At 34.0% G+C, this 24,600-nt stretch overlaps 2 protein-coding genes across 3 annotated transcripts in view; one reads left to right on the forward strand and one right to left on the reverse strand.

Annotated features, from left to right (window-relative positions):
• Nucleotides 1-22: 22 nt before the first annotated feature.
• LOC130445295 (uncharacterized) lies at nucleotides 23-794 on the reverse strand. The gene is made up of 2 exons (XM_056780860.1): nucleotides 415-794; nucleotides 23-269 (listed from the first exon to the last, which is right to left on the reverse strand). Exons 1-2 carry the CDS (start codon nucleotides 586-588, stop codon nucleotides 126-128), a joined length of 318 nt encoding a protein of 105 aa, XP_056636838.1. The 5' UTR covers nucleotides 589-794; the 3' UTR covers nucleotides 23-125.
• Nucleotides 795-917: 123 nt separating this feature from the next.
• Nucleotides 918-24,600, forward strand: part of LOC130445294 (rho GDP-dissociation inhibitor 2) — a 28,342-nt gene continuing 4,659 nt past the window's right edge. The window contains exons 1-3 of one of the 2 annotated variants that reach the window (XM_056780858.1): nucleotides 918-1,060; nucleotides 2,098-2,288; nucleotides 18,383-18,607. In XM_056780858.1, the coding sequence (XP_056636836.1) occupies nucleotides 2,108-2,288; nucleotides 18,383-18,607 (406 nt within the window). In that variant the 5' untranslated portion in view covers nucleotides 918-1,060; nucleotides 2,098-2,107. Of the gene's footprint in view, nucleotides 1,061-1,153; nucleotides 1,338-2,097; nucleotides 2,289-18,382; nucleotides 18,608-24,600 lie in introns of those variants that run through there. The other variant, XM_056780859.1, reaches the window with a different exon arrangement.

Below are 24,600 nucleotides of genomic sequence, written 5' to 3' on the forward strand. Positions count from 1 at the left end.
GAAATGTGTTCTAAAATATAAACTATTAATTTCACTACAATATTGTGTTCTATTTAAATTATAAATTTAACACTGTTTATATTTTTTTATTAGCAACTACGTATATACAATACACATTAATGGTCTCAATCCCAGCCTTCGTTTACTCTTAAATGTGCAAGACGTGATTCCACAGTAACTTTGTCATAGAAAGGTTTTTGCTTTGTCTTAGTTTTAATTAAATTTTCTTCATTTTTACCCAAAGCACGAGCATGGCCTGAAGATTGTTCCTAAAAAATTATAGCATTGGAGGATTTCTACAAAAATGAAAGAATTAACTTTGTATACAACTCTTGTATTGTTTATAGAAATATAAATTTAATGCAGAAAAATTTTTTTAATGAAATAAGTATCTAAAAATATATTGGGACTTACAGGTGTTAAGTAGGCATGTCTGAGATAAAACATGTTCTGTTCCTCAATTTCAAATGCATTTTTTAATTTTATTACGTCTTCTATGGTCGGCTGTTTCCAAATACGATGTTTACCAGTATGTATGTTTCCATTTGGCATGTGTTTTCTTCTAAATAATGCATAGAATAACCTCATTACAAAATATTTTATAAAAATTGTTAATTAAAGGTAATAATAATTTGAGGTTATAAATTGACAAAAATCATAGACGACTTACAAGTAGTATCTATAATGTATCCACACTAATAAGTATTAGATCAATGATAATTTGACCTTGAATTAATCTGGAGCATATTTATAGCGTTATGATAGTTGAAAAACTGATCGTCTTAGAGATGCGAGATATCTAACATCATTGTATTTTTGAACATTTATTTATTTTTTTTTTCTAATTATTTTCGCTTACTTAAAATACTCACTCATCACATATATTACAATAGGTATTTTGTGTTTATAACTTTCGTTATGACACGCCTGCATAGATAAACTATAACGCGTGCGTAGTTTGTCAAATTATATCCACCCATTTTTTGTCTAAAATAATTGGTTTATTTTTTGTTTTCTAATAAAGTTTTTGTGTTAAGTTCAAATTGTTAACATTATCAAAGTAAGTTCTTTGAAAATTTACTAATTCTTTAAGTTTTGTAATGTTTTTTGTTTATTATATACTTTCAAGAGAAAAACTGTTAGCCGCTAAATAACAGTAGACGTCGAGGACGAATCCTTGAATTTATTCATTATATCAAAATATTTGTATTTTATTATCTAATTTTCGGTGATCAATATTTGAAACAAATAGAACGTATTGGAGCAGTTTTATTTTAAAAATATATATTTTTTAAAAACACCGTGGGAGGTGGCATACATAATTATTCCTTTTTTAGGTATTCCGAACAATATATTTGTAAAATTCCTAATTTTTTCTATATTTGTACCTCTCTTTTGACTTGAAACATACAGCTTTGAATATTAGTTACGTATTTATTGTATTATTTTTTATTGTTCATCTTATTTATAAAAACTTTTGTCTATTAATATTTAAGTCTAAAATGGTCGTCAATTGCTTGTTATTCGATAATAAGACTATTATCAATTCATAAATGCTAGATAATATAACCATACACAAAAATTAGTACTTGATTCTCGACAGGTCGCAAATAACCCAACATTATTTTAATGGAAAAAATAATTTACTTTCTAAATTTGAAACATTTTAAATAATGCATCAAATATTTATTAGTGAAACCAAAAATAAGACCACAATTATAGAAAAATAACAACTTCTCTAATATGCACGAAATCACTTTTGAAATTTCACTAAAGGAGGGTGCGAACTAATCATCTATAGTAGCAATCAATTAATAAACAAACTTCGAAGAGTAATTTTCATGCTAACTGCTCTAACATAATATGCTTGATCATTTACAGAAGTATAGTTTGTGCCATAAATTGGAAAACAAAGTGAATCAATACTAAAAATTATAATTATTTTCATTTTAAATGATTTATTTTTTTTTTAACTAAGGTTCCTATTTAGAGAATATAGAATGGCGAAAAACAGGAAAATCTGCTCTAAAATTTTTAATAATGAAAAATACTAATGAAATATATAAATGTATTAAACTAATAAAATTATTTTTAAAGTATCAGTAAAATGTCTGAAGAAGTAGTTACTACTCCTGAAGAGTTATTGGAAAATGAGGATGATGGTATTTACAAACCTCCTCCAGAAAAAACTATTGAAGAAATTCTAGAGATAGATCAAGATGATGAAAGTTTGAGAAAATATAAAGAAACATTGTTAGGAGAAGCACAAGTAGGTCCAGTTATAGTGGGTAAGTTTTGTAGTTTTCGTCATAATTGAACTACTAAGCTGTAAGTTTAAGAACATTAAATATTTTGAGATTTATTATTTTCTTGACACATAAATCCATATGGAAAGCAAAGAGTATAGCCACTTTTTCTAGCATATGACCAACTTTTACAAGCTTAACTATGTCAGCTTTTTTCTGATCAGATAGAAAGCATATAAAATTTAATGAGCAGGTTTTAGTTCTAAGAGATAGATTCTTTTAATCTCATGTATGGTCACACATATAAAATAGCTTTTCGGAGTAGTCTTTTTCAATCATTTCATGCATATCATAAAAATCATTGAATTTGAGAAAATGAATCTAGTAAGGCTTTTGCTTTGTTTTTGCTGTCAGGAACTTCAAATAGATGCCTATCAAATCCAATACTGCTAGAATATAATAGGTATTTGTTGGTTTCTGTGTGGTCCTCCATATTTGTTAGAGAAAGAAAACAAAATTTTTTTACTTCCCCTTATGTTCTATATTTCAAATAATAATAAAAGTTTTTTTCTTAATGATAAGACACACCTGAATATGGCAGTCTGAGGACACTTCATTAATCAAAAGTACTACTAATAGAGATCATCTTTGTATCTCTGGATTCAAGGATTAAATTATTCACTCGGATATTTATTATCTCAAAATAAATCACACTTATCTATAAGACTGCAAACCAAATTTAATTTGCAAAACATAATAGTTAGATTCATATATAACTGACATTTGAAAATTTTCTCACATAAAATGCAATAATTGATAAATGGGGTGTCAATATTACTCAAAATTGAAATGGTCAAAGATAGGTTTTAGTTTGATAAATGATGTAAATGATAAAATTACAATTACCAAGTTTTTAAATATTGAATAATTGGGAAACTTATATCAAATTCGATATCCAAGAATATTCTTGTGAGTTCTATAAACACAGTTCCATATCATCGAAGACTCCAGAGTATTTCATGACTGCATAATCATATAGGTAAAGGCTATGCTACAAGAAAAAGAAGAATAACAGAATAACATCCAATTTAACAGTCATGTAGTATCATTTCAATAGATAAAGGAATTTTTTCAATTCGTTGATAAAGTAAAAGACTTGATGATAGTAACGTAAATATTATACAGGGTATACCAATATTACGGAAAGTTCATTATAAGGGTTATTTAAAGAGTTATCAAAAAATGTTTCCAGATAGTAGATCGTTAAGGTCCATATTGTGAAATTATTTCGAACTATACAGAATGTTGCATTAACTCCGTTACAAACGAAACATGTGATTTTTTGAATGAGAATCCCTGTATTTATAAAATTGGTAGTACACTCCAATAGGAATAGTAAATCCAGAGCTCTTTGACTCGTTTCATGTGATGAGTCAATCCACGTTGTATTCATTTTTTTTTTAACTAAAGTTTCTTACATGTTTTGGTCTCCCATTTTGTTCAAATCATTTGTTACTTGACTTTCCCATTGGCTTTTTGGTCTTCCTCTATGCCAATTATCTAAGGGTTTTTTTGTTTTCTTTTCAACTCCATAAATTTAATCTTCCTTTCATTAAGTTCTAGTCCCGTTTTACTAGCTTCCTTTTTGATTTTCAAGAATGTTTCCTTTAGGCTATTTACACTTCTTGTTATTAAGGCCAGTTCATATGTGTATGCTAATATTTGGACGTCTTTAGTAGTAATTGTACCTGTCAGTTGTTGATAGTTTGTAGAGAATCGCTGTATATTATACAGAATTACTTATATTTTTTTAAGGCTCATGACATAAGGTTGTGTTACGTTACCCAGAATAATTTAAGTGGTATAAACACGTTTATGTTCAATGGTAGGTAAATCAATGCTTTGTAGTTTACCTACTGTATGTTGAAGAAAAATATATTTAACCTATGTATATATAGCAGTGTGATATAACTCCATATGAAAGAAAAAAAATATTGTTCGAATGAGAATTTCTGCAGGTGAATTTGCTGCTATTTTTAAGAGATAAAATATATGTGGGCCGATATCTTTATTCCGCCCCTGACCATTTCTAAATCAAAACAATTATCATCACCTCACATTGTAACCTATTTTATGTACAAAGTTGGAAACTGACAAGTCTGAATCTAATGAAGTGCAGTAGAAGCCCAAATTTGAGAGAGTCACATTTCAGTATCAAATTGAATCATATCGTGTAATTCGAAGTTATTTTAAATACTTAAGTTTAAAAGAGTTTCTACAAATTAAGAAAGATTTGATACCATTGCAACATCCGCAATAGCTCAGGCAGACTACAAATTAGTTGATAATCCGCCATACTCTCCACATTTGGCTCCTAATGATTACCATCTGTTTCCAAAACTTGAAGAACTTCTTTAATTATGATTTACAATAAACTTTACATGCGAACTGTTTTTATAAATTTATTATAAATAATAACATACTTGTGCTAAAAAATGCAGGGTGTCCCATTTGAACGAAGAAAAATAATTTGATAGTTTCTGTCCATCTTGTATACTTCCAAAATACAAATGTACCTATATGATATTTAACAAGTTTCTTGTGAAATGTTGAATGAATTTATGCAATCTCTAGAGCTTTAGTAATCTACACAAAAGAAATATAAATACAATGAATCGAATTGGCCTGCAGTTGATTTTAATCGCCTGTTAAATTTGTGTAGGTCGAAAATAGATTTTCCTCGGGCTCATAACAATTGTAGCATCACGTTGTATTTTGAACTTTTATCTGGCTTCAGCAAGTTTTTGTTTAATTTCTAATTTGATGCCACAAACAAAACTTTTTATTTTATTACCTTTCGGTACCTTTGGAAAATTGAAGCGTTGAAATATCAAAAGGGCCAAAAATGGAAATAAAAGTTTATTTATATTTTTACATATAAAAATATAAACGAACATACATTAATGTAACTTATGCACATCCGCTACATAGGTTTTTACTACTATAACTAATAATAATAACCTTAGTCAAAAATGACAAAGTAAAATGAAAAACGAAATGAGAGAAAGGGGTCAAGTGCCTTATGCTACATTTAGCAGATTTTGATAAAAAGCTTTCTGTTCCTCCTTTTCAAAATAAGGTATCATTGATAATATATGCGTTTTTCTATTATTCGATACTTTGTTGTCATCTGAGAGTTTACATATATCAATATGAATAGAATCAGTAGGCTATTTGCCTTTTTTGAATATTACCGTCTGTGTCCACAATGCTAGTTTATGATAAGTTTTTTTGGTAAAATGGGCACCAGGGTGATTTTTATCTATCTTGATATGGACAACTTTACTGATGTTTTTCATGTTAATAATGGTGTCTGCAGCAGACTGGATATTAAAGAATCGGTCATACATTTCAAGTACCTCAAAACTACCCGTGTGGGTACTAGACATTATAACGTCGTTCAGGTCATCAGGTACCAAGGCATTGACTTTCCTTTTGAGTTTTTCTATTAAAGCAAAGTCACATTGCAGAAAACTGTGACCACTAACTAAAAACTTGTGCTCTATTGTTTCAAACAGTCCACAGCTTACTAGGAAAAAATAAACAAAAACCATTATACGGTTTTACTTGTGAAAAAAGGCTGTTAAACGCTTCATATTTTTTCGACTGGGCTTCGATATGTAGAGGTTTTTCTACAAAAACTTCGTTTTGTAGAGGTGCAGTGCAAGCTAAGGAATATTGGAAAATTCGATATATCAAGGTCTAAATCAATCCTTCAATATGTAGAGGTAAAAATAACAGGAAAGGTAGGCAGATTCAAGGGGAATAAAAAAACTTCGATTTATCAAGGAATTCGCTATATAGAAGTTCCACTGTAATGGCAAAAAGTGTTCTTCTTGATATTCCAAAAATGTTCATGTAGTTGTTCTTACAAACTTCCACGAGATTTCCAGTACCATTGGGAACAGTATAGTGTCTCTCTATAACTATCACGAGCAGCAATGTATGTCCCATGTGTATGTCTGGTAATTAGCCATACTTGGCTAAGTCTCATCAATAAGGTGTACGATACCAGGATCCGAGCTTTTTGTTACAATAAAACTAATTAGTTAGCGAACCAGTCAAGAGTTTCAGTATTTTCCCAGGAAATGGCACAGGTATGTGGATGATATTTTCGCCATAATTAATACGAAGAAGGCAAACGTAGACGAATTCAACTAAAAATATCCATCTATAAAGTTCACCTATAAAATGGAGAATAATGGACAGTTAGCATTTTTAGATACTTTAGTAATTAGGAATAGTAATAGGTTGGAATTTTATGTATGCACCGCTACGTGCAGGTACATCCCCGCTGATTCTTTTCATTGTATCCAACATATGATGGCCAGTATCCATTTTCTGGTACATCGGTTAATTCACTTTCCACTTACCATCGAGAGATACAATAAGGAAAAGTCCTTCATTGAGGATGTAGCTGTACTTAACGGTTATGATAAAAGAATTGTAAATAGGTTGATCATTCGTCATAAGTTTAAGAAATCTCTATGTGAAACCAAACCCAAAGTAAAATATGAGAAAAATTTGCTTTGATACCTTTAAATCCTCTTTACACGAAAGGATTCGAAGAAATATTTAGCAGAGTAGGTTTTAAATTGGTTTATAAATCCAACAACACATTAAAACAATTGTTGGGCAAAGGATAAAATACCAAATTTGGAAAAGAGTGGTATATATGAAATAAGTTGTGGTGATTGTGACCAAAAGACTAAGAGATCCGGTATTGTCCAGTTTAAAGAGCACATAGCTCATTTGAAATATGGACGCACCGGAAAATTGGGTATTGCCGATCACGCTGTCAGTCACAATCATGACATAAATATTAATAATGTAAAATTGTTGAAAAATGTATCTAATAATAAATTATTGGATGCATTTGAGAGCATTCAATTTTCTAGATGTAAGAGTAGCTTAAATAGGGACAAAGGGCCAAATTCGTACAGCCCACTCTTTAGTTTAGTAGCCAAATAATAAACATAAATATTCCCGTCAAGGAGTTTTTTCCCGCTGGAATTAATTTTTCGCGAGAGGTGGCTTATTGGTGGGAAAATTTAGTATAGAACAGGCAAGTCAAGTTATTAGATTTTAGGCGCGGGAGCGCATAGAGCGGCGGAATGTACGCTCAACAAGACAGAAAAACCTAATTGCAGGAACTGCGGAGGAGAACACCCCGCAAACTACAAGGGGTGCCCGAAACACCCGAAAAAGATGGAAAACAATCCAGCTAAGAACACCATGCAAACAGGACGCACTTACGCACAAGCTGCTAAGAAAACGACAGGAGAAGGAACGCCCGAGCTACTGAGTGTGTTGCAGAACATGCAGACACTCATAGCAACTCTCATCGTCCAACAGAAGTAAACCACAAGAGGACACCCCCCGACACGGTAACTCTGCATTTCATAAGCAAATGTAGAGTTATACATCGGGGACAGCTATAGAGAAAGCGAAGGACCACTCGGATTAGGTCTTTTCCTACCGATTGGAGGTTGGAAGAGGTTTACCCGAGGCAGCGAAAACACACACACACATTAAGACGTCCAGAACAAGAGTGTATAGCTAACAGGCTAATCTCTTAACAAAAAGATAAGACATCCCAGAATCTCCCATAGACCTCAGGGGAGAGGAAGGAGTCTACGCGCGAAACTGCGACGCGAAAGAGGATGAGGACCTGTCGAAATGACAGGGGGTGGTGGAATGTCCTTCTTCGCACCCACTCGTGGATTTATCCGGGGGTGGATGATGCCTAGAGGGACGGGCTCGTCTCAAGGGAAAGTGTGTGTGTGTGTTAGATTTTAGTTTACCTTTAGTTTCTGAAACGATTACTTGGTTATCGAAACGCTCGTCAGACAATGTAATTGTGAGTGTTGGTGTAGTGGTGGTGTAAACAGTATATTCAGTATGAATATCACACTACGTGTATGTTAACAAAAAGCTGCCGTGTTAGGCTCCTCGTCTCTGATGATGCAAAGCACTGGCATCAATCTCCCATGCCTGTTGAGCTAATTAATTATAACTTGTAAATTGTTAATTGACTCCTACTTAGGTGACGGCACAGCTATGAAATAAATATATAATTAATGATCTATATAATACAAAAACTCAAGTCTTCGTTCAAATAATAAAGTTTTGCGGGCCAACTTGCACGAGATCTACAACAGTTACATATTTTAGTTCATCCCGTTAATTAAGATAATACGGAATTCTAAACTTGATTGAGATTTTGTTGGCATTTTTTTATTTTTGCGTGTCTGATATCTTTTCCAGAAACTTTTAGGCTTTCTTTGAGCATCTGTCACTGACCTCGTACTTTTTTTCGTCCTCCATTTTCCATATGTCAGGTTATTTTTACTAACGTAATAAAATAATAGCAACAACACATCCAAATGTATTCAATTAAACTACTTCCTACTTGTTTGGAACACATCTAGTCACGTCGTGGCATTTGGCACCCAAATACCGACGTGGTACTTGGCACCAACGCCATCTGGCGATGGAAAGTAAAAATACTAAATACACCGTTGGCAGATCGCTCCTTTCTTAGGTTGTGTCGGATGGCTTTCGGCTCCTTTCTATGATTACAACTGAAAATTATTAAAATTTGATCCTTTTGATATTTCAACGCTTCAATTACTCCTTAGGATTAAGCTTTTTAGTGATAAATAATTGTATTTTGTACAATGATATTGACAAGAATGTTAACTGATAAGATTATCCGTCAATTTATATTTCAGGTGTATATATAATTAAAGTTAAAAATAGTCATTTCTCCTTGATATTTCAAGATTGTAATTTCATAAAAATTAATTTTAAAATTAGATCATATTAAGATTCTTATCTTACCTCGGTACTTGTTTATTTTGAAAATGTTCACTTCCGATCATAATATCAGGTTCACCTGACTTACTGTTTGAAATCAAAAAAAGTTTATTGAAAATAATAGAAATTTGATTTATAAAGTGAATATGAACATTCCTACATTCAAAAACTTTCTTTTTTGGTACAAGAAATGCATTTGATTTAGTTTTTGATCACATTCTGTGAAATATTGTGTATCTTTGTGTGAAAATATTTAAGAATTGTAGCAAATGTAATAATTTACCAGTTTCGTCTCAAATAAGTTCAATTTGGAATACAAATATCCAAAACAATAATTGAGATTGGAACTTTACAAAGGCACCTACGTTCATTTAATATCTTCATTCTATTGAAATTCCCTTCAAGGTCACTTGACATACAACGTGCAAATGAATGCAAGACGTAATATTTCTTGATCAAAAGCTTGCGCAGATGAAGTTCAGCTGATTGTTTCATGCAAGATCTTGTAATTGCAACATGATCGATTTCATGCAACTTTTTATTGCCTGCAATTTTCAATTCTATGGAGAAATCTAGTTACTTTTGGCTTAACAACCAATCAAATGTCAGTCTTAGATTAGCTGACTTTCGTAAATCTAATCATTTCGATCTCGTGAACAAATAACAGCTAAAACAAAATCGAAATAAGTTTAAATTTACCATGAGGTCGAAATGATTAGTTTACTAAAGTCAGCTGATCTGAGACTGACATTTGGTTGGTTGTTAAGCCAAAAGTAACTAGATTTCTCCATAGAATTGAAAATTGCAGGCAATAAAAAGTTGCATGAAATCGATCATGTTGCAATTACGAGATCTTGCATGAGGTATACATATTGGTCTCGACTGCTATTTTAACTCCATCTCTTCAGTTTTTCATAGAGATAATATTTTTTTTTTATTTTCTTAAACGATTTTTGTCCCAAGTTAGGGTACTTGGGACACCATTTATTTTATTCTTTGCACCATGTTAGGACTGCTGATAGCTTATTTGAGACATTAAAAGATTTACATATAAACTCTTACTTTATTTACAATTCAAAACAACAAATATTTAAGCTCAGAAAACTAGTTTTTTAAGGCGCTATTAACAAAAAATGTTACAAATATATAAAAACTTGACAAAAAAAATTATTATAAATACAAATAAAACTATTTTCTATAAATTAAAAGTGTATTTTCCTATGGACTCGCAAGTGGGCTTAACAAGTTGTTTTATGCGATCTGCCGAAACGTTGTTGTCCTCTATAAAGGGAAAAACAAAGACATTTTTGAACCCCATATGGTTTCGCATAAAACTGACTTTGAAACAAGAGTTGTCGTTTTCATCACTTATGATTTTTCCTATGAAGTCTTTTTTTGATAGTTTTTTTGATCCAGCATCATAAATAAATTCGACTAAAACAAGTAAGCTGGTCGTCACATTTATTCATTTCGTTGGTAGAAATTGGCTGAATCAGCTCAACCAGCGGCTCTTTATTGATTGCAATCTCTTCTATTACATCATCGTCGAACAGTATGGTGAAATCAGTTTGGCCAATTAATGATGAACTGTCATAAAGAGTGATATGTTATCACTCTCGTCTTCACTGTAATCCTCATGCCTTTTATTTTGAATGCCCTTTCGCTTCCTTTTTTTTGTAATAATTGGTTTAGTATTGTCTAGAGGAGGCTCATTTGTGTCATCAGTCTCCTTACTTCCACCAGCCTCGACTGTTTTATTGTTTAGTTTTTGTTTTTTTCCTCGCTTTTGTGCGGCTTCAGTCTCATTTTTTCTGAGTTCCTTAATTACATTTTCTTCAGCTAAACTCTTTCTAGTTGTTACAGATATCTTCTTTCTCCTTGTGTTGACTATGGTTTCCTTTTCACGTGTGGTCCTAAGATATTCCTCTTGTGACGATGTCCAATTTGCTGCTGAAGTGGAGCCATTTTGCTCTCGAGGAACTTGAGGCAGGCTGTCCCACTCTTTTTGAAACCTGCGTTGAAGTTTTCAGGTGCACGATCCCCAAGTTCTTCCTAGGTTTTCTTTAGGAGCCTAGGAAATTGGTCTTTTCTTAGATATCCCTTGTTTTTCATCTTCCAGTCTGTCAGCTCCCTTCGACAAATTGTTTTTAATGGACTAAAAAAAGCCAAGTTTAGGGGCTGACATAAATGGGTGCTATTTGGCGGTAGAAGTATAAAGCGAATGTTATTCGCAACACACTGGCTTAAAATACTGACTGAAACATAACCGGCAAGATTGTCACCAATTATTGCTTTTGGACAATCGCCACGTTTTTTTTTTAAATATGACAAAGCAACAATTTGAAACCAATCTTCAGAAATACTACCTTCGAACCATGCAGACCTAGATCTATTATATCTAGCCTTCGGTCCAGTTACCATATAAATTGTCTGCTTTGTAGACGATATTTGGTGATAGAGTAACACCACTTGCTGTACCAGCAAACATGATGGAGAAGTGATTTTGACTGATCAATTATTCTTTCGAGTTTCTTGCAGCTTCTTCGTACGATAACTTTACTGGTTACTGGATTATCTTTCATGCTTGTTTCATCATAATTGATAAGAGCGTCCAACGGAACACCTCTAAAGATTCAGAAAGTTCCTGAAAGTAGGCTTCTATCATTTCTGGAGTCACAGCTGCCCTAGCTCTTTTGATGTCATGACACATGCGAGTTTTTAGGTCAAGACTTTACCTCTTGAGAAAGCCTCTAATCCACTTCTTTCCTGGCATGTTGTTTTTAAAACGCGATTCAGCAACACCTTTTTTATCTAAAAATTTACGTCAAAAGCGGTGAGTGGAAAACCCCACTCAGCTGCTAAGGCTAAGCATTCAGACAGCTGTTTTTCTTCTAGTTTATTAAAAACTGGAGGTCTGCTGTACGGATTTTGTTGCTTATTTTTTACTTTTCTTTGTATTGACGATTTAGGAACACCAAATCTTTGTTCGGCTTGTCGGTAAGACATCCCATCCCGCACAGCTTCAGCAGCTCGATGCAATGAAGTATTCTCAAAATAGTGATATTCTCTTTTTGGTCGACTCATTTTAGACATACTTTAGACTTAATCTAAAAAGAAAACCATAAAAGTAAAGGCAATCTATGAGGTATGTAATTGAGCATTATTACATTATATCCTAACTGCATCCTAACTTGGGACGATGTCCCAAGTTTAGAAACCTTTAACAATATTTACAATCCACTGATTTAAAAAAATAATCTGTTATGATTATAATAAAATTGTAGACATAATATAGCACAAAAATAATACACATAAGATCCCAGGAATCTAAAAACTTTTAAAGCTACTCTCATAGTGTGGGTGAATTAAGTTATTTTGATAATAAATCTTACCTGATTTTAATGCCGAATTTAAATCGCCACACATTGTACAAATACCAGATATTTGTGACTTTATTTCTCGTAGTTACGCGCCATACACTTACTTGTTTAACATAACCTAGTTGCGAACGCATGAAGTACAATCGCAAGTGCTACCAACCACAAAAAAAATGTCAAATCTCCCAACTAAGAGCACCGTCCTAAGTATGGGCACTTGACTAATTAAGAAATTTTTGTCAAACATGTTAAATATTCAAAAATCCAATTAAATATTTATATAAAAGTGATAAATAATTTTTATTTTTAATATAATTTAGAATTTTTACGAGATTTTTTACAATTAATTTTTCTTTCTGTAGTACTTTTATTGAAAAATTTAACAAGAAAATGTCCTCGCATCATTAAGAAATTATTAATGATCTTTTTCGTTAATTCTTTTTTATGCCAACAGCTTTGAACTTGATAACGAAATAAAAGTATTTTAATGTCTGCCCAATTTTTACGTAGTGGCTGAGCTTATAAAATTCTTTCTATTGAATGAAGAGAAAACTCTTCAGGCTCATTTGTGTTTGCAAGATTTATAGTCCCAGAGCTGGCTACATAAAACAGCATCGATAAGGTACACGATGTTTGAGCTTGGAAACGGGGTGGCCCTAATTAATACATCACCAAACGGCATTTGTGGCACTCTGTACAGGTGGGATATGAAAATACCGGTCGGTTTTTCCGGGCGAAAAAATGGGCTGGAAAACCTCATACAGTACACGAGTGAAAACTCTTGGATCGTGGGGTCCGAACCTCAAATAAGAACGCTGTAATAACGCCAAAGTTCTGGAGGTCGGAAAAATCTCGCCAGAAGTGACCGAAAGTGCTGGAAAATTCATCCGAAAAACCTCATGTGGTACACGCGTCAAACTTTTTTACTTGATTTTTGGGGTCTTAATTAAGAGTGGTGTAATCAACTGAACTTCATCTGCGCGCGCTTTTGCATCACGTCTAGTGGGCTTTAGCACCACAAAAAAGTATGGTTCTTTTTGTCTTCACCATATCTGAACTGTTAAATAATTAAAACGCATCTAAAAATATAAAAATAACAAATTAGTCTGCTATGATTAAGTAAACAAAAAACATTAATCTCAAGAGAAATGATTATTTTCATTTTATGGAAAACAAATATTGAGCTACTAAAATTGAATGTTACTAAATTTAATTAGTTAACTGGTTTCTGAATGCTATTAATAGATATCTAGTCGAATCGATTGCTAGAATTTTTTATTTCATTCCCTTGGGCGCGTACACCCATGTGTTCTTTTGGCGTGAATCTTACATATTTTAATAAAAATAAAAGAAAAGAAAAAGGAAAATTAATTTTTTTCTTAGGGTATAGAATGTAACATTTTCTGGCATTTGACCCCTCATATTTCGAGAACACCTGAAGATATCAAAAAAAAATAATTGCTTCTGGCCACCCCTGAGACTTAACCCTTTCCAACGATACCCCACTTGACTTTCAATAGTCTTGGTGGAGTTTGCGGGGATAAAAAAACCTTAATGTATTATGTATATGATGAAGATGAAACATAGTTTTAGAGACATTTTTCAGTATTTTTTTATGATCTATCCATATTTTAAGGTACAGCAATCTCAAGATTTCACTAGAACATTATAAGTAGTGATTTAAATTAACTTCCTCTATGCTGACACGGAAGCGCTCTTAACCCTCTAACGGTAAGGTAGAGTGTGTCATCATAAATAGTGAGGAGGGGATTTTCTTTAGAAAAATGGTTTAGAATCAAGAAAACAATTTTATTTTCTATAGATCAATACATCAATCGAATTACCACATTCATTTTCCACCACCAATCTGATAACTCACAAAATCAGAAAAACATTTTTCAACTTTTTTCCAAAGCAAAATGAATATTTAATAAGGAACTCTTGTCACTCGGTAGTTTGTGATAACAGTTTTTATTTTACCATTTACCATGAACAATCACATTTAGTTTCATGATCTATACCAATAAAATAATTATTTAAATTAGAAAACTACATTAAAAGTTTAACTTTACATTGAAGCAAAAATAATATCTACTTAGGTCATTTCGTAATAGCAATAATAACATAAAGAGACACTATTCAGTCTTATCAAACAACAAAGTGAAGTACTTTTCAAATCACTTTTCTAACGGTTTCAAAAACATGTTAAATGAATCACAATCAATAAAAATAAACAAGTATCAATCACAAGTAATATGATACTAATCAGAATGTTCATCATTAGTAACACATTTGGGACACAAAATCATTTGGTGTTCTCCACCCAAACTGCTGTTGAATTTTGCACAAAAATTGTTGCTTTTCCAGTCCTTTGAAGGTTTATAATAAATGCACCTTCTTCTTTTCTGCCCTAGATTACTTGTTGGTGCAGTAGCTAACGATTGTGGCGGTTCCTTGCCCAAAATGGCTTTTATTGCAAATCGCAATTCTCTCGAAATGCGTTGATTCTCCAGACTTTGATTCTTATATGGTTCAGCCAGTATCGAAGGAAAGCTCTTGAGGAAGTCTGCACGTGCGTGCATTGAGAATTCCTCACAATCTGAGTTCCATTTCAATATTAAAAATGCATTTACACCTGCCATATCGAGTATTCCAAAAAAATTCCTCATGGGTCATCTCCTGCTCTTCCTTTTCGTTGTTTTATCATGGCAAAGTTTATTTGAGACATCTACACCACCTTTTGTTGAATTATAAAACTCAATTATCTCCGGTTTTCCTAAGTCACCTTCCTCTTCTCATCTTTGGTGCATCGTTGAAAGAAGCAGAACCTTTTTTATTTAGGTTATCTTGGTATAGGTATTTGGTGGAACCTTGTGGAGCAGCAGATAATAATGAAGGCTGTATCTGTGGTTTATTTTTACGAAAGAAGTGAACCAGTTATCAATGGTTACATTCCTATTAGTTCCTGTTATTGTTGAGGTGAGCTTTAGAACATATTGAGTAGGAATTGGCAAATCACCTTTCTTATTCGTTATCTCCTTTCCGACGTACGGGATACCGCTCATAAAATAGAACGACTCGGCGCCTACCGTAGGCGTGAAAACTATCTCCAGTTAGTGAAATATTACTTAACAGAACAATGTATCTGGTAGGGGGGATGAGACTCTCAATATGGAAGGAAGTGGGTCGGATGTGACCTCCACCTTAACGTTAGAGGGTTTGCTAACGCTCTTCCAAGTTGAAAAGAAAAATATCATGATAAGTGCAAGAGAATATATTTTGATAACTGTATTTTTTATAGACAATTCACGATTTCTCTGAAGTTTTCTGCTGTGCCGTTTCCTTAATAGCACCCCAGGCATTCCTGTTGAAGGCCGAATATAAGGGTGGTCAAACTAGAATGCACAATGTTAATTTTGAGTTACCTTAATGTCAAGTTTTTTGCACATTTCAATCAAAAAGCATTTCGAGAATTTTCTGTTCAGCATATTCGACTCATTGTGTCGACAACCGGGAGAATTGTATGCAACTTTCAACAAAACGGGTCTGTAGGAGATGTGAAAACATCTGTGCATGCTCGGTCAATTTGTTCTACAGCGATGTGGTCGTACTCAACAATTGAACATTTCATAGTCATTAGCGAAACCGAGGTCCAAATCCACATTTTATGTTCTTCCATACCAATATAGAGAGATGAGTAAAGGACACTTGACATATGGCTTCAGGCACATGAAGTGATTTTGTGATTTTGATCCGTTAGGGCAACACGATAATCCAAAAGTGTTAAATTTAATATATACAATGGAGGAGGAGTATAGAAAAATAGGTTATGCCGTAAAAATCATCAAACTTATTATGAAGCAAGGTAACCAGATTACAACGTTTTGTAGCAACACCAACTCCGAAAAATTATTTGCTAAATGTGGATGCATCGATCATGGATATATAAATTATTGCAGAATTTTTTGATAATGGAATCGTCCGTTATCAGTCAAACTAACAACAATTGTTCTTAAACCACAATAGATGATTTTGCATCCGACACCACAAAAGTATTATATAAAGAAATATCAAAATTATTAATAATATACAAGCGTAATATTTGAAATAAATTGTTTCAAAATATTATTTTGTTGTTCTATATTTAGTTTTAAAAAAAATTTGCATAAACTTTACCTAAGTACCAAAAACGTTAAATATACCTTTATTAATTGGTTAATTTCAATCACGTGATCTATCTTAATAGTTATATAAATGCGAGAGAGCTGAAGAGTTTCAACTCAACAAAGAAATAGGATGTTAGGGTCTAGATTTTTAAATTCAAATTCAAAATAAATATTGTTCATGTAATGTGATGTGTTTTTATGTAATCAAATGCGTTAATGAAACATCCTATTAAGAAAATAAAACATCGGCAAAAACATCAATATATCGCTCTTATTGAGCTGATTTTTCAAAATATATCAATGTTTTTTCAGAACGATTTTGCGTCCCTACTGGTATAGCAAATTGAATATGACAAACCAAAACTAAACATTTATTATCTGTTGTCTCTTGTTTGATTTTGTTTTAGGAGGATATATTGAGAAATTCTTAGCCTACTATAGAACCAAACTAAATTTCAATGAAAATATTTTATTACTCAACGTATTTTTCTTTTAATTGGATACATTCATTAAAGCGAACCTGCAACGTCTCTAGACCTTTAAAAAAAAATGTTTTTTCTTGCTCTACAAACCACACCTCTTCAGATTTTATTACCTCCTCGTTGGAAGAAAATTTACGACCTGTTAAACTTTTTTCAGTTGAGGAAAGAGATGACAGTCGGACGGAGCCAAATCTGGTGAATAAGGGGGGTGTTCTAGTAATTCAAACCCTAATCACGAATTTTTTGCATGGCAACTCGAGATTTGTCTGCAGGTGCGTTGTCTTGCAAAAACAAAACACCTTTGGATAGCTTTCCGCGTCTTTTCTTTTTAATTTTTTCCCGTAGAGTGGTCAGTAATGTCGATTAATAATCTCCAGTTATTGTTCTACCCTTATCCAAAAAATCAATCATGTTTACTCCATGGCAATCCCAAAAAACTGTAGCAAGAACTTTTCTAGCAGATTTTTGGACGCGAAACTTCTTAGGTCTTGGAGAACCAGAGTGTCGCAATTCCATCGATTGTTGCTTTGTTTCTGGATCGTAGAAATGTACCCAAGTCTCATCCATAGTAACAATTCGGTTTAAGAAGTCTAATCGAGCACAGATCGACGCGAGGTTTCTACCCTTGCACGCTTTTGGTCAACATTCAAACATTTGGGGATCCATTTTGCAGCAATTCTTCTCATGTCCAAATTAACGTAAACTATATGATGAACGCGTTCGTATGAAATATTCAGTGCTTCAAATATCCGTTTTAGCCCAATTCGACGGTTTGATAAAATCATGTCATGAACTGCATCGATATTTTCGGGGACTGACACAGAAACTGGCCTTCCTGATCGGTCATCATCTTCAATGGAAAATTTAACTCTTTCGAAGCTTGTAGTCCAATTTTTCACGGTCGCATACGAAGGACATTGATCACCAAGGGTATTAAGCATATCTTCGTAAATCTGCTTACCTCTTAACCCTTTTAAATACAGGTACTTGATGATGGCTCCATACTACAATTTTTTTCTTTTAATTTATTGCGTAACTTTGATTTACTTTTTTGACGTCAAACTTTACACTGACACTTCTAATAAGTTATTGTTCGTTGCTATGGTAACGTAATATGTTGTTTATGCATGGAACTGGTCTAGGCTAACTAGATATCAATACATCTTGGTATTATATTAATTAATGACTTTTTGTTATTGTGTTATCTCAATAAAATCAAATATTTCTTTTAGAACCAGATAATCCAAAGAAAGTGATACTGAAAAGATTGGTGCTAGTCGTGCCTGATAGGCCAGAAGTATCTCTTGATTTAACAGGAGATCTATCCAAACTGAAAAAAGAAACATTTATAATAAAGGAAGGTATTTCATATAGAATGAGAATTGAATTTATAGTCCAAAGAGAAATCGTTCATGGCTTGAAGTACATTCAAAAGACTAGCAAATTAGGAGTGACAGGTAAGTGTGTGAACAACGAATCACTATTCAAATTTAAAATTGCGCCCTAACACATTCACAGCGGGATCGCCGAGACAAAAACTACCCTGTGGGCGGATTTAAAAGAAATTTTCATTTTTATTATCAATATGTATGGTAGTTTACGTAAAAAATATTTAAAAAAATCATAGGGCGCTATTTTTTGGAAAAACAGGTGGTCCCTGATACGAAAGGTTGCCGCCATATAGTCGAAACCAAGGCATCTCGCCTAGACTAACCTGCAATACACTCCCTGAAAAGGCGTAGTATTAAAGAAATTTTACTATATACAATAAACTAACACTAACTATTTACAATAATCTATATATACCTACCTATTCATAATATTCTCAATTTAACTATCAACAATAATCTAAATAAATATTTACAATAAAATTTACAGCAAGTCTGTATGCCACCCTTCGAAACACTTAACGCACAGTGCTACTCTGGTTCCTTGGTCTCCCGTGTTTTCGTTTTGGCTTTGGTGACTTTCCCAGACCACCGGTACTGGTCTTGGAGTGTCTTACCAATTTAGGCTTAAAGCTGGTTGTAAAATGGGAAATGGAGCGGGGAACTTTGAGAATAGGCCGGTTGGCGAATTCGAGGAAAACAAGGGACTCGATCACGTCGAGTCGGAATTCGTTTTCTTTTTTACCAGAAAAAGCATTAAATGCAAAAAACTGTTCGTCAAAATCATTTGAAAAATGTGGATGGCCAGCTTCTTGTACCACTTCAAAGACTTGCGTGTTCAGGAAAATAAGCGAGGAGTTGGTCGATCTAGTCTGGTCGACGCCACCCGTAAATTATAAGAATATACCATTTCTGGTTTTCTTATAATAATCTCCCGTCCTCGGAACAGTTTTGGTGACTTTGACTAGATCGCCTCGGGTTTCTGATGAAATCGTAAGTAACTCTCGCTTATCTCTCCATTTCATCACGCAAATCTCATCAGTGGTAAATTTCCTTACCATCCCACATTTTCTCAATTTCTTTTGTACGACATCAGTTGGGTTATGTTTCCGTTTTTGTCGTAGAAACGACCTATACGGTTTGAAAGCTGGGTTAATACTGAATCTAACGGTGTACAAAACTCTTAAGAGTTTCAATGGTGGGGAATAGGTCAACGAGCAGGAAACCGTAACTAGCAACGACACAGCCGGTCCCTCAAGTGAGGGACACCGCCCGACAGGCAAGACCGTTTATATTTCTTGGCATAGCATCTAAAACCAATGGAAACTTATGTTGGAATTTCTGGAACTATTGGTGATATTCATACTGAACACACTGTTTACATTAACACTCACAATTACACAGTTATCTTCTTCAGAGACTAATAGTGAACTGTGTAATTGTAAGTGTCGATAGTGGTGGTATAAACAGTGTATTCAGAATGAATGGAAATTCAACGTTCAGTTTAAAAATGGCGAAAATAACATTTGCTAAGAGTGGACATCTGAGTATTGTGACTGACGAACTGATCTGTACAGTTGATGACAGTATTCGTTAAAACTGCACTATCACAATAACTTAGCTTTGACTTAGTTTTTCAGAAGTTGCTTCGAAATTTATGTCACGTTCACTACCACCGGCCACCGTAGTGGCCTTTTGGTTTTTCCATTGTGAATCGCGGCCTCTATACTGGCCCTGAATTCAAATTCATTTTGTGCGTATGGTTTCTTCGGTTTATCGCGAAGTTTGAGGCGCGCGCACGACCACTTGAGTGGCATTGCATATACTGAGTGGGTTGTGTTTATAGGGCAACACGTGCATTTGATATTGCGTTTTTTTATTACAAAATATGAGTCTTATGCGTGCCAATTTTTTTTTCAACCATCAATGTTGTTACAAAACATTGATTTCACAGAGAAAACAAAGTAATTTTTTTTGAAATATTTGTTTATTAGTTTTTAAGGTTATGCATTTCTCAGTGTGTCGAAAAAAAGAAACTCAAAGCGTCCGTTGACTCAAGCTGAATTGGAAGAGTTAGCAAAAATGTCAAACTTGTCCGATTTGTCCGTAGATGCGTTTTCAAGTGATGATTCTGTCTTTCAACCACATGATTCATCAAGTTCAGATTCCGAGATCAGCGACCAAGGATCACATAACGATGCAGATTACAATCTGGTTAGCATTCCAAGCTCTTCACAAACAAAATTATCCCTGACCTCGGATATTCCGATAATGGGTGGACTGACACAGAAGAAGATCACAAAATATTTCCTTTGGCGCCAGACGAGTCTATCAACATATACATTCCGGAAAATGCATCGGCCTCACAATATTTCCAGCTGTTATTTGATGACTCCATCATTGACATAATTGTCCGTGAAACGAACAGACTAGCTAGAGAATTTTTTTATAAACAGCCACCATCTACTCGGAAGAAAAAGAAACTACAATGGCAGGATACATCTGTTGAAGAAATAAAAAGGATCGTAGGATTATGCTGCCTTACTGGTAATATCCGCTTTGCGTTCATTGGGAAAACAGTGGAGTAAGGATCCGCTGTCATTTCATCCTTTTTTCGGGAAAACGATGTCTCGGAATAGATTTTCAGATATCCTAAGAATGTTGAGGTTTGTTAATCATTCTACTGTTGGTCATCTCTTCAAAATAAGACCGATTTTGATAAAAGTAATTTCAAATATAAAATCCGTTTACACTCCAGGGTAACTTTTGAGCATTGATGAGGCGATGATTTTGTGGCGAGGGAGACTGAGTTTTCAGGGTACCTTGAGCGACCAAAACGAGTCACATGCCACATCGGTTGTAAAACAACTTTTGAAAAATTATTTGGGCCAAAGTCACATACTGTATGGCACTTTGAGAGCTAACAGAAGGGGAATTCCCAAAAAATGCTCAATAAGAAGCTAAAAAGAGGGGAAGCTTTCTGGAAACGCGAAGGAAAAAATGTTGTAACCAAATGGAAAGATAAGAGGGACGTCAGAATAATAAGCACTTGTCTAAAACATCAGATGGTTAAAATTACAACAAGAATAGGCCACGAAAAACTAAAACCACGGAGCGTTCTAGATTATAATGCTCATATGTCGGGAGTTGACAGAGCCGATCAAAAAATGATGTCGTACTACTCCATTCCAACTCAACTTCACTTCAATAAATAATTATTCATATCAATTTAGTTTAATTTTCTAGAGACCACTATAATGGCAGTTGGTCTGCCAAACTGTCTATGACTATTCGTAGACCAGCGGTCAGTTTAGTAGCTCTAGAACAAATTGGCGGAATCTTTTCTGGAAGATCAAACTGAGTGTGTAGGTACTTGAATCACCAAATAATTCATACTAGTTTAACCTTTTCGAGACGAGTTTTTGTTTTAAGGGTTATGGGTTAGATTTTTAGTGGATTGATGTCAGTGGCGATCAAATAAAACATCTGCATCGAAATTTGAATGAATTTTTATTTAGAAAAAGTGGTGGGGGTCTTCGAGAGTGGTACATGTATGTACCAGGCATGTTTCAAAGAATATTTCAATGAATTTTACATAAACGTAAAAAATTGTTAAGTGTGGTATGTAGCAAAACATTTCTTTCATAATGGTAACCTACATTGACTGCACACTGTCTTGGTCCTCTTCTGAATCTTAGATTCAGCACAGTGAGCACATCTCCTACGAGTTTTATCTTCCGTAAGCAGGTGCATTGAAATGTTTTTTAGACTTAGTCTTCTTTTGGAAGGACGACCACTTGTTGGTGGACCTTTTACTATAGTAGCTTTTTTCGGAATATTCTTTCTAGTAGCTATACTGGTACCTATTGCTGCATAGTTTGTTGAATGAAGTAAGTCAACAGAGGTAAAGAAATGGTCAAAGCAAAGTGTTACATCGACCTCTTGGATAGTATTTGCAAGCGTATTGACTACCCTCTCTCCTAAAGTACCATCTTGGTTGCCCTCTTCTTTCCCCGCATAAATGTTGAAATCGTAAGTATATCCCGTTTATGAGTCACAAAGGACTCACATTTTTATTCCTCGCTTTGTTGGTTTGAGGGGCATGTATTGTTTGAGGGATGACCGCCCCTTAAATTTAGTCATCGATTCATCAATGCTTTGGAAGTTGCTGTCCTGTCGTGATTTTTGAAACGTGTTTTTCAAGTTTTGAACGATGTCATCAATATAATCAAGTTTTGGAGCAGTCGGTCGGCTTTTCTGGAGAGGCAAAATATAATTTTGACGAAATAAGTTTGAACCTATCCCTTGAAATAGCGTTTTTTATATTTATATTCCCCATTGATGAATGTTGTGACCAATAATTGATGGTAGTCGATCATAGGACATGATGAGAACTCAGCTGATCACAATTTGTATTTCACCTACATCAGTATCTGAAATCCGTTTTTTCTTCTTTCTTTTTGCATTTTGGATGATATTTAGTCGGACATTGGTGCATTGTGCAATGTACATATAAAGCGAGCGAGGAAATATCTTATGAAATACATCAATGGGGCTCATGTCTTTGTGAAATTTTGAAGATAAAGAACACTCACGTGGAAGTGGGACACTTTTTCTTGGAACAAAATCTGGTATTACATCTGACCATATAATTCTACGATTTTTTGAATCGCCAGAGTCTTTCCCATGAACAGTGTCTCCACCCGGTGATTCACTTTCAATAGTTTCAATGATTTCTTTTAAGCTTTCAACCTGCTGAGAATCCACATCATTATTGCTGGACAATGATTCATTATCTTGGCCCGAATTATCTGCAGAAGATGGCTCCCATAAATCGCTACTGCCTGCCGAAAAGTCGGATACACTAGAAACGTCTGACAAATGGTCAGCGATGTGATCCATCCTATTCATACTTTATTTATTTATTTTGGACCATGGTCTGAAACAAAAAAAAACAAAGTCAATACAGAAGACTATCGGTACATACCGTACCGACATCTAGTGCAGTTACGGACTGCTGGTACCACTGTAAAAAACAGCTGTTTTTTTGTTATTTCCAGCAGTGTTTCGCAACATATTTTGTCGTAATATTGTAAGACTCACCCTAACTAAGTCCACACACAAAATTGGCGTAATTTAGGTCACTTTTTTCCGTAAAAATCAACTAAAAACGTAGCGTAGAACGTGGCCCGGCACAAATAAACAAATACCATATAACCCCAAATAAAATTCCGCGCATTACAGTTTCATAGGGAGGTAGGAGACGCCCTGATACGTAGACTTACCATTCAAAATATAAATATTTGCCTATAGTACCGACAGGATCGAAATGAAAAACGAAAAGTTATCGTAGTTGGTTTCAGAGTAACGGACAGCAAAATCTGGGCGGTAGTGAACGTAAACAGAACATAAGCTATCACAAATATTGTGCAAAATTGTTTAATGAGTAATATAAAGGAGAACAATATGAGACAAACAATAACGTGTTTACAAACCTTTTCATGAGGAAGATTTTTGGAATTGTTTTTGAACAATAAATTCCACGCGCCATCGTCAATCTTTGCATAACCTTAGGATAGCAGCTCTAAACAATTGTCAGGGCAAAATAAATTTGTCTTTGTCCGAAATCATATGACAAAACACAACTTTTGTGTTACGACAAGATTGCCATGCGTTGATTGAATGTGAGGGGCCGCCAATCAGTGGAAATTTAATAAAACCATATCTTCAAAATCACTTGTATATTTTTAACTTACACATTTAATAAACCTTATACTATCTATTACATTTGCAAACCTCCGTTAACGCGAGTGAGTACATTGATAATAAATATTAATGTTATGAGTTAAGGCCGGGACACACCTATCATGCATCCTTCCGATCCGACTACGATCGGACGAGGAAAATGATACTAGAGTTTGATCAGCGTAGTTCACTCCGATCGTGCAGTTTATTCATTTAACGGCTCCAGGACGCCTGTCGGTTGGAGTAATATTTTTGAGTTTTTGCAGTGTTTTTCTACTAAATTGGCAATAATTTCGGGTATAAAACTGGAAGAGGTT

Source organism: Diorhabda sublineata, chromosome 6 (assembly GCF_026230105.1).
Source record: "Diorhabda sublineata isolate icDioSubl1.1 chromosome 6, icDioSubl1.1, whole genome shotgun sequence".
NCBI classification, from domain to species: Eukaryota; Metazoa; Arthropoda; class Insecta; order Coleoptera; family Chrysomelidae; genus Diorhabda; species Diorhabda sublineata.